General features: G+C 37.5%; 1 protein-coding gene across 3 annotated transcripts in view; it reads right to left on the bottom strand.

Annotated features, from left to right (window-relative positions):
- The window catches only part of DZIP3 (DAZ interacting zinc finger protein 3), a 138,875-nt gene that overhangs the window by 32,980 nt on the left and 90,554 nt on the right, over positions 1 to 15,341 (bottom strand). For 2 of the 3 annotated variants that reach the window (XM_056793451.1, XM_007493634.3), the window contains exons 13-16: positions 9,992 to 10,024; positions 7,953 to 8,125; positions 6,000 to 6,053; positions 2,788 to 2,813 (exon numbers count right to left, since the gene is read on the bottom strand). In XM_056793451.1, coding sequence (XP_056649429.1) covers positions 2,788 to 2,813; positions 6,000 to 6,053; positions 7,953 to 8,125; positions 9,992 to 10,024 — 286 coding nt within the window. The remainder of the gene's footprint in view (positions 1 to 2,787; positions 2,814 to 5,999; positions 6,054 to 7,952; positions 8,126 to 9,991; positions 10,025 to 15,341) is intronic. The other variant, XM_007493636.3, reaches the window with a different exon arrangement.

Genomic DNA, 15,341 nt, shown 5'->3' with positions numbered 1-15,341 from the left:
TCTGGTATTTAAGATTCTCTACAATCTAGAATCACCCTACCTTTCCAGGGCAGCTTCTTCTCAGTTCTCTTCTATACATTCTACACATTTGTCCAATGGACTAATTTTGTCCTGTTGACATAGTCAGTTCTTTTCTGCCTCTGTGCTTCTGTTCAAACTGTTCCCAGTATCTGGTACGTTTTTCTCTTTTCACTAGTTTAATTCCTACTCATTCTTTTTCCAGATTACATGTTAATACAATTTTTAATAGTTGTTTTCTGACACTTTGCAATCTATGTTCTCTATGTCCCTCCCACCTACCTCTCTTCCCAAGAAGGCAGGTAATATGATATAGTATGTACATATATTATCATATAATACATATTTTCCTATTTGTCATTGTAAAATAGAGATTGTTTCCACTAGAGAAAAATTCAGGAGGAAATAAAGAATGATATGTTTCCATCTGCATTGACTCCATCTTTCCTTCTAAAGCAGTGGATAACCTTTCTTGTCATGAGTCCCTTGGAGTTGTCCTAGATTCCTGAATTGCTGATAATAGTCGTCATTCATAGCTGATCATTGATCAACATTCTCCTAGTTCTGCTCACTTCAATTTGCATCACTTCATAGATGTCTGTCTAGCTTTTGTGATTATCTTATTTGCCATTTCTTATGGCACAATAGTATTCCATTACAAACACATACAACTTGTTTAGTCATTTCTCAATTGACGGACATCCTTCAGTTTCCAGTTCTTTGCTACCACAATAAGAGCTGCTATAAATATTTTTGTACAGGTAGGTTCTTTTCCCCTATATTTAAATCTCTTTGGGATACAGGCCCAAAGGTCTGCACAATTTTATGGCCCTTTGGGCACAGTTGATACAATGGCTGTATCAGTTGTATCAGCTCCACCAACAGGGTATTAATATCCAATTTTTCCATATCCCCTCCAACATTTATCATTATCCTTTTTTATTATATTAGTATGATAGGTGTGAGGTAGTATCTCAAAGTTGTTTTAATTTGCATTTCTCTAATCAATAGTGATTTGGAACTTTTTTTCACATGAGGCAAAATAACAAAGTATATAACCATACTTAAATCTGTCGGGCATTTGTTCACCTGATGTATAGACAAAACTTGAATAAAACACTGCCACCATGTCCTAACTGGTACATTAATAAGAATTAATGTTGGGGGGCAGTTAGGGACTCAGAGTAGAGTGACAGGCCTAAAGACAAAAGGTCCTGAACTCAAGTCTGACCTCAGACACTTCCTAGGTGGGTGACCCTTGACATGTCACTTAATCCCCAATGTCTAGACCTTACCACTCTTCTATCATAGAATTGATACACAATATTAATTCTAAATGGAAAGTGTTTACAAAAAATCAATGTCCTTTGTGAAGAAGAATAATTTACTTTCTTTAAAAAAAAAAACTTTACCTTCCATCTTAAAATCAATACTGTGTATCTGTTCTAAGGAAGAAGAGAAGTAAAGGCTAGGCAATTGGGGTTAAGTGACTTGCCCAGGGTCACACAACGAGGAAGTGTCTGAAGCCAGATAAGAACCCAGGTCCTCCTACCTCCAAACCTGGCTCTCTAGCCAATGAGTCACCTAGCTGCCCCAGTTATTTATTTTTCTAGTCATCAAGTATTAAAGTCTTTCTAGTCAAAAGGCCCACTATGAGAAGTGAGAACACTACTGCTCAGGAAGGATGTATTTTCAGTTTGCAAAATTTCCACCAAAATCAAAAGCATGACACCACTAATAATGTTAAGTATGTTGTATGTTATGTCTTTAAAAGGAACTCTAAGGCCACTAAAGTCTAAGTATAACATTATTAATGAGGATAAAAAAGGATCATTTTTAAGACACTAATTACCATTATCACTGTCTCTTCACAAAGTTACTTTTTTCTTCCCTCTATAATTGAACTTCTAGCAAATGAAATGCAAAAGTGTTTATCATAGTTTTTATATTAAGTTATCCTTCAATAATTAACTTTATTAACAAATAACAAAGTGTCAAATAATATTTTACATTTCTACATTTTTCATAGTACTTTCATACCCATGTTTTCATTTAATTCTCAAAACTGCCCTATGGGCTATATAAAGAATAACCATTTATTTATACATGGGAAAATTAAGGCTCAGGGGTGTACTCTATTTGCTCAAATAGCTAATAAGTGGTGAAACCAGAACTAGAATCCAGGTTTCCTGGTTTCTAGTTCACTGCTCTATTCTCTAAATCATACTGCTTCTCCATCCAAAACAAAAATTCTTTGTTAACCATGGTAATAAAGTTCTCTTTATTGCAAAGGGGGCAGGGATATGTAAGCATTTGGGACTGGTAATAAGAACCGGTAAACTGAATCTCATTACCAGGATCCATTCTCTAAGAACAAGGGCCATGTCTTGTTCCTGTCCCCAACATCTACCCTAGTGGCACAGCCCCAGAGTCAGCTGCTCCATAAATACTCACAGAGTAGAAATGAACTGAATTGTGCTGAAAGGAATTCTTAACTGGAAGTTAAGTACTTGAATGTTAGCAATTAAGATTAGACTGCTCCTTAGTAGCTATGAAGAAAAAGCATTAGCAATTCCATTCTTCTAGAAATGATCAGCAATCCTCTTCTCCTAAGTCTCAGTGAAAAAGTTAAAAAGGCAGAAAAGAGTTAGAAAGACAGCTATTCTCTCCCCTGCCCTCAGTGGAAATACTTCCTAAGTCCAGGACAGTGGGACAGTGCCTAGGCATTCTTTGCATGCACTCAAAAACAATGAAGAAACTGAAACTTACCTATGTTCTTTATTCAGCTCTTTATTCTGGGGGGGGAAAAAAAGCACAAAGAATTAGGAAAAGATTCTCAGCTATGTCAGGATAGGATGATGTGTGATTCCAAAGGGTTATTGTTTGTCCCTCCTTTTTGAAGAGAGCCAATGACATCACAGGATGATGTGTTGATTTTGTATATGAATTGGATTTAAGTGAGGCAGAGCCACACAAAGTCATCAGCCTCACACCGTCTTCAGATACATCTAAGCCCAGTCGTGGAACAAAAGTCAGAATGATTGGTGATGGCCCAGGATGCCATGCTGACTCTGGCATCTTTGATATCTGATTAGGCTCTGGGTGCTCCACAGAGGCTGCTTCAGCTACCTTCATGGTCACTGGAACAAATTGTTTGTAGCCACCCATTCTGACAGGGGAGTCTCTACATACTTGAGGCAGACCCTTCAGTTCCCCCCAACTCGCTTTAGCCCATCTGCCTAGATGGGTGTATGGCCAATGCACATGCTATATATATAAAATAGGCCATCGTTAAATGTCAGGTAGGCAGCAAAGGTAGATGAGCAATTGTGGAAGGAGCTGGGCAAGTCCTCAAGCCAGGGGTTCTAGACCTCTCTGAACACCTATACAGCCTGACAGCTCTCTGTTGGTACGGGAAAGCTACATGCTAAGATTTAACTTTCAAAACTCCACTACCCCCAGAGAATGGGCGTGTAACATTAGCACACCTACAATATGAATAACTGTGTGAAAGAATCAGCATGCGGTAGTAAGTATCTACTATGTGCCAGGAATTGCGTTATACACTAAGGATGCAGATATAAAAGCAAGCCAGTACTTGCCCTGAAGGAGCTTCCATCCTAATAGGTAGATTCTTAAGACCTAGACGAATGGGAGCCAATGAAGAGAGTTTTGGTCCAAGAAAACCAGTGATTTCAAGTGGAATCAAAGAACAAAAATGAATAAAATGGATCTACACGAGGCAATTGTAGTCTACACAGTCAGAACATTTCGATATCAGTCATTTCCTCCATTTGGATAGGTAGAGTCATGTACCATGTGATCTTGAGACTAGAATCAACTTTACCTAATTTCCAATATGATCCTCTGCTAGGGTGAGTCATCATGTTCTAATAATATTGACCCTGATAGTATTCCTTTAAAATGAAAAATCTCAAAATTCTGAACAAACATTTTTTAAAAATTGTTTTTTGCAGAGGCAGCTGGGTGGCTCAATGGATTGAGAGCCAGGCTTAGAGATAGGAGGTCCTAGGTTCAAATCAGGCCTCAGATACTTCCTAGCTGTGTGACCCTGGGCAAGTCACTTAACCCCCAGTGCCTAGCCCTTACTACTCTTCTGCCTTAGAACCAATATTCTAAGACAAAAGGTAAATGTTTAAAAAAAATTTTTTTTAAACCTTCACCTTCCATCTTGGAGTCAATAACAAAGTAGAAGAATGGTAAGGGCTAGGCAGTGGGGGTTAAGTGACTTGCCCAGGGTCACACAGCTAGGAAGTATCTGAGGTCATATTAGAACCTAGGACCTCCTGTCTCTAGGCCTGACTCTCAATCCACTGAGCCACCCAGCTGTCCCCTTCCCTTTAATTTTTTTTAAGTGTTTTATAATATTTGTATTTTTAAATTTTATTTCTTCTCCTTTGTATTGCACTTCATCATATACTATTGATATCAATTTTACTATCGTATTCTGGGCTTGTGTGACTAGTGACAATGAGGCACAATCTGAATTTTTTTCCAGATGATAGAATAAGAAACAACCTGCATAATAGTCCTGCTTTTTGGAGGTAAAATGGCATGTTTAAATGTGCAAGTAAGTGGTATGTGTCCAAGTAGAATCATAAGCTTTACTGTAATCCTAGCTTAGCTTTTTTCAAAGAAAAGAACATTCCAAAAGGAAAATCTTAATTTAAGGCTTTTAAATCAATTACATTACTTTTAAGAGTTATTAGGTAAAACAGTTAACTTTGTAATATACTAAATTATGAAACAAAAAATATAATAGCAATTACAAAAAATGTTTTAGTCTGACTAGTCTATTAACACTTATTTATAATTTGCAGTTTAACTCAATAAAAGCAAATGATTTATTTTTAAATTGGCTTCACTTTTTTCTTAATCTCAATAGTAATGCTTGGGGCTATTCTATTTGTGTTTTTTACAAGAGTCTGGCCAGAGAGCAATTAAATACTCTCATTCACACTGTACTTTGACACATACGTGAATTTTAATAAGATCTCTATTTCTTTCTTATACAACCAGTCAGAAAACAATTTTTCTCATTTTCTCAGCCTTGAGTCACATTGTACTTCCTAAGAGTATATGAATCTGGATCTGATTACCTCCAAGCTCCAAGTTCCATTATCAAATCAGGTGCCTAAAAAGGAAAGAGGGCCCACTGAAGGGAGGCATACTTGAGGAGATGGGATGAAGGAAGGCTGTTTTTTCTTTCACACCTATAAGAGTAAATTCTTAGCACCCTCCCAGATATAAAAAAGAAAATCAAGGTTTCCTAAAGGTTTGAGATAATAAATATCTGAAGTGAAAAGTGCTAAATAAAAGATGTTGCTATAATGTACATTTTTAAGGGTTTAGGATTTTTAACTATCTCTAGAGAGGAAGGGATAAAACTTTCCAAGGGATTTTAACCTAAACACTACGAAGACTTAAGCATGACAATATACAAAGTTGGATATAATCAAAACATCCAGATTAAACCATTTAGGTCCCCGAAGGCCAAGACTGTTCAATAAATAGACAAAAGAATTCTTAAGCTGTTTTAGCTACCTATCTACCTGAATTGATTTTAAGATCAAAGAGTTGAAAAGATGTATTACGTTCAAGTGTTCAGTACAAATATAGAAAAAAATAGCTGTTTCAAATTCTCTTGGTTTTATAATCTTACTTGTTAAAAGTGACAGTCTAGGATTGGTTTTGCAATGACTGATCGTTATCTTGACAGAGTACCTCTAACTTGACAAATCTGACTTGGTAAATAATACTTTATTTTAACTGTGTATCATCAAGCCATAGGGCTTAAAATATTTTTATAGGTCAACTTATCACTTGAGGGAACTGTGAGATCTTGGCATATATAAAATAACAAATAAAATGTTTCTTTGTTAGGAATTGCCCATGCTAACAGTCTCTTCATACAGTATTTCACAGACACTACTTAAAATATGGCTACTATTGCTGCTTACCTTCTTAGTCTTATTCTTTTTCTTCTTCTTTGATTTATTGTTAACTCGAGCATTCTGTAACGGAATTGTAATTATAAACAAATCACTATAGCAAACATAAAACCACAAGGGAATATTTTGTTATACATGAAGAATTTTAGCCTTATACCACATCTCAGGCGTTTCACGGGAAATCAAATAATTGCAACCTCTGCTTTTCAATTTTTTTAAACCCTCACCTTCTGTCTTGGTTCCAAGGCAGAAAAGTGGCAAGGGCTAGGCAATGGGAGTCAAGTGACTTGCCCAGAGTCACATTGCTAGGGAGTATCTGAGGCCACACTTGAACCCAGGACCTCCCATATCTGGGCCTCTCAATCCACTGAGCCACCTTAGCTGCCCCCAACCTTTACTTTTCTTTTCTAATGTTCTACTGTGGCCATGTTGCTTTTCTAGATTGAGTGAAAGCTTCTATTGCTTATGTTGGAAATCCCATAATATCACCTGTTCCAGAGAACACAATGAAGAAAACAAAAGGAGTATTACTAAATATGTATGCCCTCTTATGTGTTTTTGGTCCTCACCTGCAACAACAGTTGCAAGTGCCACAAATGGGAAAGGTGCTTTGTGAATAATACTTGGATTTAACAAAGAATTCTGGGGACAGCTAGGTGTCTTAGTGGATTGAGAGCTAGGCCTTGAAATGGGAGGTCCTGGGTTCAAATCTGACCTCAGATACTTCCTAGTTATGTGACCCTGGGTAAATCACATAATCCCCATTACCTAGCTTTTACTGCCTTAGAATCAATACATAGCAATACACAGTAAGGGTTTTAAATAAATAACTACAAAGAGCAATTTAAAAACTTATGGCAGTACTTTCTGAACATAAAAGGCATTATCAAGTCTTTGGGCAAAAAAATAAAGAAAAGTTAATCCTTAGATTATTCCTTCAACACTTTTCCACTGAATGCAAAACACAAAGAAGCATTCCTCTTACCAGCACTCCTCACTCATTTTCTCTTCTTCTGTGCCTCCTTTGGCCTCTTTCCCTTTCTGCATTCTAGCTCCAATGAATGAGGAATTAGAGTTGACTACAGACATAAAGCTCAGGGGATAGGGGTACTGGAAATGGAATCTTTCTCATTTTTTTGCTTCCCTACCCACTGAAGGCAGGTTCACTTAAGATTCTGAAAACAAGATCTGTCTGGAATATTTTGGGCACAGTTGCACATGGTGGCAAAAAGAGAGGCTAATACTATTGCTGGGTTTGTAACCCAAAGAGATAATAAGGAAAAACATGTGTACAAAAATATTCATAGCTGCACTCTTTGTGGTGGCCAAAAATTGGGAAATGAGGGGATGCCCTTCAATTGGGGAATGGCTGAACAAACTGTGGTATATGTTGGTGATGGAATACTATTGTGCTAAAAGGAATATTAAAGTGGAGGAGTTCCATGGAGACTGGAACAACCTCCAGGAAGTGATGCAGAGCGAGAGGAGCAGAACCAGGAGAACATTATACACAGAGACTGATACACTGTGGTACAACTGAATGTAATGGATTTCTCTACTAGCAGCAATGCAATGATCCTGGAAAATTCTGAGGGACTTATGAGAAAGAATCTATCCACATTCAGAGAAAGAACTGTGGGAATAGAAATGCAGAAGAGAAACATATGATTGATCACATGGCTTGATGGGGATAAGATTGGGGATGTAGACTCTAAATGATCACTCTATTGCAAATATTAATTATATGGAAATCAGTCTTGATCAATGATACTTGTAAAACTCAGTTGAATTGCATGTTGGCTATGGGAGGAGGGAGGAAGGGGGAGAGAGAAAGAACATGAAACATGTAACCATGGAAAAAAATTCTTAATTAATTAATTAATTGATTGATTTTTTTAAGGGAGGCTAAATGACTTAAGACCCATCAAATCTCATGCTTCTATAATTAATAAGAATTCATACCTCCTGGACATCTTTAACGGATTCTATTGAAGATTCACTAGGTGCCGATTTTTCATGTTTAGGAATTTCTGCTGGCAGTTCTTCTAAGTCTGATTTCATATCTTTAATAGAGTCTACTGGAGATTCATTATGTTCTAATATCTCATCCTGAAGGATCTCTTCTGGATTATAACCTAAATATTAGAGACAAAGAACTAGAAATCTAGACACAAGTAAAAGGTCAATTTTCATAAGTTGAAAAAGTATTCGACAAGGTTTTTTGCTCTACTGACACTACTTACTAGATGGGAGACCTTAGACAAGTCATTTAAATTTTCTGAGCCTTGGTCTCTCCTCTTTAAAACAGAGATCATGGGGGCAGCTGGGTGGCTCAGTGGATTGAGAGTCAGGCCTGGAGATGGGAGGTCCTAGGTTCAAATCTGGCCTCAGATACTTCCCAGCTGTGTGACCCTGGGCAAGTCACTTGACCCCCATTGCCTAGCCCTTACCACTCTTCTGCCTTGGAGCCAATACATAGTATTGACTCTAAGATGGAAGGTAAGGGTTTTAAAAACAAAACAAAAACAAAAACAAAAAAAAAACAGAGATCATAATACAGGTATCCTTTCCACATCACAAGGGCTAGGCATGATTTGAAAAATCCTTGCAAAATTTTTTTGGCTCTCCTTTCATACCAGAGAAGAAGTGTGAATTTTTTTTCTTTTTCTTTCATAGTGTGTTTACAGTAAAAGTTGGGTTAAGTATTTGGTCAGAAACTATATGTAGGTCAATGTTAACATTACTAGCCTTTCTGTGTCATCTCCTGGTTTTCACATTCTTTTTGCAGTTTCTCTTTTTACATATTTTAACTTAAAAAAAAGAAATTGTATATTTATGGCATTAGAAGATAAAATATATTGATATATGATACTATACATATATCATGAATTTATGTTTCTAAACTGCATTGTCTACTGGCCTTCATATGTCACCTGCAGCTTCTGCAAAAGACCCTCAAAATCCCCATTTACTTTTTTTATGCTGACTGCCATATATCACAATCACAATGGGAAAAATTGCAATGTGGAAGGGGTTCCTATGTATGCCTTTCATCCCTCACACCATCATTGTGAAGACTGCAAAAGTGCTTTGTAAATTCTAAAGCAGTGCCTGCCACATAGGAATTACTTAATATTTATTGAATTGAAATGAATATTATGACAATAAACAAGCGCTATGTTATTGAATAGGGATGCAAAGACACAAATAAAACAGTCCCAGACCTTAAGAAGCTAATGATTCAGAGGGCAGAAGAGAGGCATATGTACCTAAAGTACAATATAAGGAAAACTGAGACGAGAGTACAGATAGCTGGAGAGTAGAAATGAAGGGGAATGAAGAAAGCTTTATAAAGAAGGTATTCATAAGGTAGCATCTCTGCTGAGCCTTGAATGAAGACAAAGATTTTCAAGACACAAATAAGGAAAGCATCTTTTCCAGGCACTGAAAATGGCTAATTCACATTTAGGAAATGGAGTACTGAGAGCAAACTGCTTGAGGAAAAAGTTAGAAAGTGGAGTGGCATGAAACAAGACTGGAAAAGGAGGTAGGAGAGCCAAATTACTTAGTCTCACATATTATGGAACTTATATTTTATATTATAAGTAATGGGGAGGCACTGAAAGATTTTTGAGCAGGTTAAACGGGTGCCTTTTAAAGAAAGATCTATTAAGATATATTAGTAGAGTAGGTGAGAGGCAAAGAAGGTCTAAAGTAGGATAGTGAGAAAGAAATGGATGCGAAATATATTATAAAGTTAGAATTAACAATGGTGATGATGAGGATGATGAAGCATCACAAAGAATAAGTAAATTCCTGATGATCAATTTATCAAGGAGAATAAAGTTTCCAATTAGGAGTTACTTTAAGTTCCTTGAAGGCAGGAACTGTGTTATATTTATCTTTCCATCTTCCCTAGTATCTATCACAATCCGTGTCAGATAGTGGCACTTAGTAATGCTTGTTCAATGAATAAATGAATAGTTCCTAAATATACTTACTATGAGAATTCAGTTCTGATTTCACAGCCACTCCTACAGTATTAAAAAAGAAAAAAAAAGTTCAGTTGGATATGCACAGAAACATAAACTGGAATAATGCCAAAGATGTCCATGTGTGCTTCATTCTGCAACTGGTAACACTCTGACTCTTTTTATTCACCCCCACTTTTGCCGAGGGGCTCTCTTTAGACTTAAATATCAAAGTCACACAAACACAATTAGAAAAGAAGACATGCAAAGAGTTTTGACCTGCTCCACATGACATAAAGCTTAAGGATACAAGGAACCAAGGGGCAAGCTGTTGGTTTATTGTTGCAGTTTATTTGGGGCTTTTTGGTACCATCATGTGCAAACTGACAGCCATAATGTAGAGACCAGGCTGTGAGGGGAAACAGGGCATTAGCAAGCACAGGCGCAGTGGGTCAAAGATCATGGTTCCCAGCCTAGTCCAACCCCCTGCATTAAGGAGCATGAAGGGGGTATGGGGGGGGGGGGACATTCCCTCCTCTCAGTGTCACTCAGACCCCACCCTTTTATTCCACTTGAAGGGGAACCCTGGGAATACTTGCCACAGCCAGTGAGATAAGACAAGGTTAAAGAAGGAAAATGGGTTTCCGATGATAAAAGTCGGAGGAGCAGATTAGAACGGAAGAGGTGAGGGGCCAGAAGAGATACACCGGAGGGCCGAGTTGATCCCAACCTGGCCACCTGGGGATCTTCTGGCAGAGGCTGGCCTCGCTGAGGGGAAGTGCTCCCCAGCCATTGGCTGAAAGAGCTACAAGCCCGCCCTCTTCTAGGGAGGGGCCTGCTCCCCACAATGGCCCTGATTGGTTAGAGGAACTGAGTGGCAAATGGCGCTAAGGGCTGTCCAAGATGTGAACAGAGCCTACCCGCCCAATATGCACAAGGAATAGTGTGTTGCATGTGGAAATATCCGGAGGCATGAAGGGGTTCATTCTTGGACCTCTTCTGAAATGAAACTTTTAAATGCATATAATAAAATACAAGGGGCAGCTGGGTGGCTCAGTGGATTGAAGGCCAGGCCTAGAGGCCCAAGGTCCTAGATTCAAAATCAATCTCATACCCTTCCAGCTGTGTGACCCTGGGCAAGTCACTTAACTAAAATAGCCTAAGTATTAAGGCTCTTCTGCCTGGGAAATTTCCTTGGTATCAATTCTAAGGCAGAAAGTAAAAGTTTAAATAATTAAAACTAAATACTTTGGATTATGAGGAAATTCTTATTAAAGTGAGCTAATGAAAAATACTATCCACCTCCAGAGTTGAAAACTGAGAGCAGAAAATGAATTATGCTTTTTTTTTCCACTTTACTTTTCTTAAGGGTTTTTTGGGAGGGCAACATGGCCAATATGAAAATGTTTTACATGCCAACATATGTATAATTGATAGCTTAATGTCTTTTCAAAGGTTGGGGGTGGGGGAGAATTTGGAACTCAAGTTTTAAAAAATGAATGTTAGGGGGCAGCTGGGTAGCTCAGTGGATTGAGTGTCAGGCCTAGAGATGGGAGGTCCTAGGTTCAAGTCTGGCCTCAGCCACTTCCCAGCTGTGTGACCCTGGGCAAGTCACTTGACCCCCATTGCCTAGCCCTTACCACTCTTTCTGCCTTGGAGCCAATACACAGTATTGACTCCAAGACAGAAGGTAAGGGTTTAAAAAAAATAAAAAATAAAATAAAAAAAAATGAATGTTAGATTCAAATCTGGCCCTGGAGCTGTATAACCCTGAGCCAATCACTTCACCACTATTGCCTAGCCTTTATTGCTCCTCTGCCTTAGAAATGATACTTAATATCAGTTAAGTAAGGGTTTTAAAACTAAAAATTAAATGTTAAAAAAAATTACATTCAAGTAATATTTAATAAACTAAATAAAAATATAGTAAAAAATAAAATTAGCCCTCCAAAAATTCCCTTTTTTTATATGTTCATAATCTCAAGGCTAAAAAGGTCCTACAACTAAAAGGAAGCTAAATTGTAAGTAATTACCAAACCATGAGGAGCCAACAAAGGACAGATAATGACACTTTATTATTTATTATTATTATGGGGGTAGGGGTGGGGTGGGAAATAGTAAAAGCTTAACAACTGGCTTTAAAAAAAAATTGTGCATGCAGGATACATTTTTTAACCTTGATTTACTCTATTAATGCTTAAGTCTCGATAATCAACAAAAACTAAACCAAGTCGGGCTATGCAGTCTATACCTTTTTTCAAAGGGGTAAATGCTCACATTAAAATTTAGCCATCAGCCTTTTCAAGGTGTTATGATCTGGCCCACACACACCCCTGCAAAACCTCCTTCTTCATAGCAGAGAAAAAAGGGTGTTCCAGGGCAGAGTGCTTTATGTGTTGTCAAATGTGGTCCTGTATTTGGGGTTTCTTCTTAATTACTGCCTTTGACAAGGAAGAGTATTGAAGATTTATGAGGGAAGGAGTTTCCAAAATTGACTAACATAATGTATAAAAGAATATGCAGTTATTGATCACAATGTGCTAGGCACTGTGCTAAACATTAGGGATAAAATCGAGCAAAGAAAGCCCACCATGTGTTTTAGAAATGCTCAGAATGTGAGCTACAGTCCTGGTTCTGAACAAAATCTGATGAAAACATGGTCCACGGGCCAGAGTCCAGCAGGAAGGAAATCAACCAGGAAAACAAGTACAGGTTACAGGGTTTACAAGTGACCAGGAAGTGGGTGATGTGGGGGGGTCTGTTTTGGGGCAAAGTAAGGGTAAAGCTGAGCTCTTGGGTGAAAAAAAGTATCAGTAAAAAATATTCCCCACTCTGCCCCCAGGCAGATAGACAAATCCATAAATAAAAGACTATAGGGAAGAAAAGTAGAATAATAAGAGAACTAAAAGAGGCCATGTAAAAGGCTGAGCCTGACAGCTGAAAGACGGCAGGGGATGGAGGCCTGAGGATGCTGAAAGCCAAAGAGAAGAAGCACTTGTGGTCCCTGTCCCAATCCAGGTCCCAGAGAAGTGCTAGCATCTGCAACAATAGGGTAGCAAGGTCTCTTCTTGGGCAAAGACCAAAGCATAGGCCAGAGAGTAATAACCAAGCCTCTCCCCAGATCACAGCACCTTAAAAGCCTTGAAAACTTGCCAACCTCCAGAATTAGCTCAGAAAATAGCAACATGCAAAATTCCAAGTGAGCAAGGACCGTCGTAAAGTTCAAAGCTAAAAAATAGGCAAGAAAAATGAGCCCCACCCCAACCCCAAAAAGGAACTTGACCATAAAAAGCTATTGAGGTGCCAGGGAAGAACAAGAAAAAAACTCAGAAGAAGGCACCATGAAAACAGCTATGAGCAAAGACTCAAAGAAAAATACTAACTGGACACAAGTCCAACTAAAAGAGTTAGATTTGCACAGGAAAAAATGGGAAAAGAAATGAGTGGCACAAGAAATTATAAAAAGATAATTAACAACTTGGTAAAAAAAAAAGAAAAAAAATTCGCAGAAGAAAAGAACTTCTTAAAAAGCACAACTGGCCAAATTGGAGGGGGGAGGGAGAGATGAGGATAAAAGCTCACTAAAGAAAATGATTCCTTAAAAATTAGAATTGGGAGTTGAGGGACAACTAGGTGGCTCAGTGATTAAGAGCCAGGCTCAGAGATAGAAGGTATTGGATTAAAATCTGGCCTAAGACACTTCCTAGCTATGTGTCCCTGGGCAAGTCATTTAACTCCCATTGCCTAGTCCTTACTGCTCTTCTAGCTTGGAACCAATACTCAATGTTGATTCTCAGGCATAAGGTAAGGATTTTTTTAAAAATTAGAAATGGGCAAGAGGAAGCTAATGAATCCATGAGACATCAAGAAACAATAAAACAAAAGTCAAAAGAATAAAAAATAGAAGAAAATGTAAAAATATCAAAAAACAACTGACATGTCAAATAGACCAAGGAGAGATAATTTAAAAATTATTGGATTACCTGAAAGCCATGCAAAAAAAATAAATAAAGAGCCTATACAATGTCTAAAGAAAGTATAATGGAAAACAGTCCTCATATTTTAGATGCAGAGAGTAAAATAAATAGAATAAAAGAATCCATAAATCACCTTCTAAATGAGACTCCAAAATGAAAATTACCAGGAACATTATACTCAAATTTCAGAACTCCCAGGTCAAGGAGAAAATATTGCAAGTAGCCATAAAGAAGTAATTCAAGTAGGGCAGAGTCACAGTCAGGGATCATGCAAGATTTAGTAGTCTCCACCTTAAAGGAGCAAAGAACTTAGAATACGATATTCAGGATGGCAAAGGAGTTAGGATTATAAGCAAAAATAACCTGAGTGTAACCATTCAGAGGGAGAAAATGGTAATAAAATAACAGACTTTCAGCAATACCTAATGAAAAGATTAGACCTGATTAGAAAAATCTAACTCAGATATGAGTCAAGACAAGCATAAAAAGAGAAATAGAAAGAGAAATCCTAAGGGACTCAATAACTTTATATTCCTATATGAGAAGATAATAGCTGTAACTCCTAAAAACTTTATCATTATTAGGAGAATAAAATGAGGAGGAGTCTATTTTAAAAGGAAAATGTGAGTTGATTAATCTGGGATGATCTCAAAAAGATGAAGGGAAGAGGGATGGTTGTACTGGAAGAACGGAGAAGGGCAAAAGAATTGGGGAAATAATCTTACCCAATAAGGAAGCAGGAAGGAAAGTGAATAAGATAATGAGAGAGGTGATAAAAGGGAAGGATGAATTAAGGGAGGCAAAGGCAAAACAGACTTTTGAGGAAGTACAGGGTAAAGAGAGAAAGAGAAATGGGAGAAAATAGGAGGGAGGGAAATACATATTAATAACCATTTACTGTGATTATGAATAGGATGAACTCACCCATAAAATAGAAGCAGATAGAAGAATATCTAAGAAACTAGAATCCAGAAATATGCTAATTAATTAGAGACACATTTGAAACAGAAAGACATACATAGAGAATAAAAATAAGGAGCTGGAACAGAAACAATTTTATACTTCAGTTGAAGGAACAAAGGCAAGAGTAACAATCATGATCTCAGACAAATCAAAAGCAAACATATTAAAAGAAATAATCAGGGAAACAACATTTTGCTAAAAGATACCATAGATAATGAAATTATATCAAAAAATATTGCAGCAGGTTTATTTGTTAAAGGTCTCATTTCTCAAACATATAGGGAAATGAACCAAATTTATAAAAATAAGAGCCATTTAAGAGCAGCTAGTTGGCTCCGTGGATAGAAAGCCAGACCCATAGATGGGAGGTTCTTAGATCAAGTCTGAGCTTAGGAATTTTACTGCTTTTCTGCTTTGGAACCAATAAATAGTATTGATTC

This window comes from Monodelphis domestica, chromosome 4, assembly GCF_027887165.1.
Source record: "Monodelphis domestica isolate mMonDom1 chromosome 4, mMonDom1.pri, whole genome shotgun sequence".
NCBI lineage: Eukaryota > Metazoa > Chordata > Mammalia > Didelphimorphia > Didelphidae > Monodelphis > Monodelphis domestica.
The sequence above is the reverse complement of the archived record's forward strand: the minus strand, read 5'-3'. Positions and strand labels throughout refer to the sequence as shown.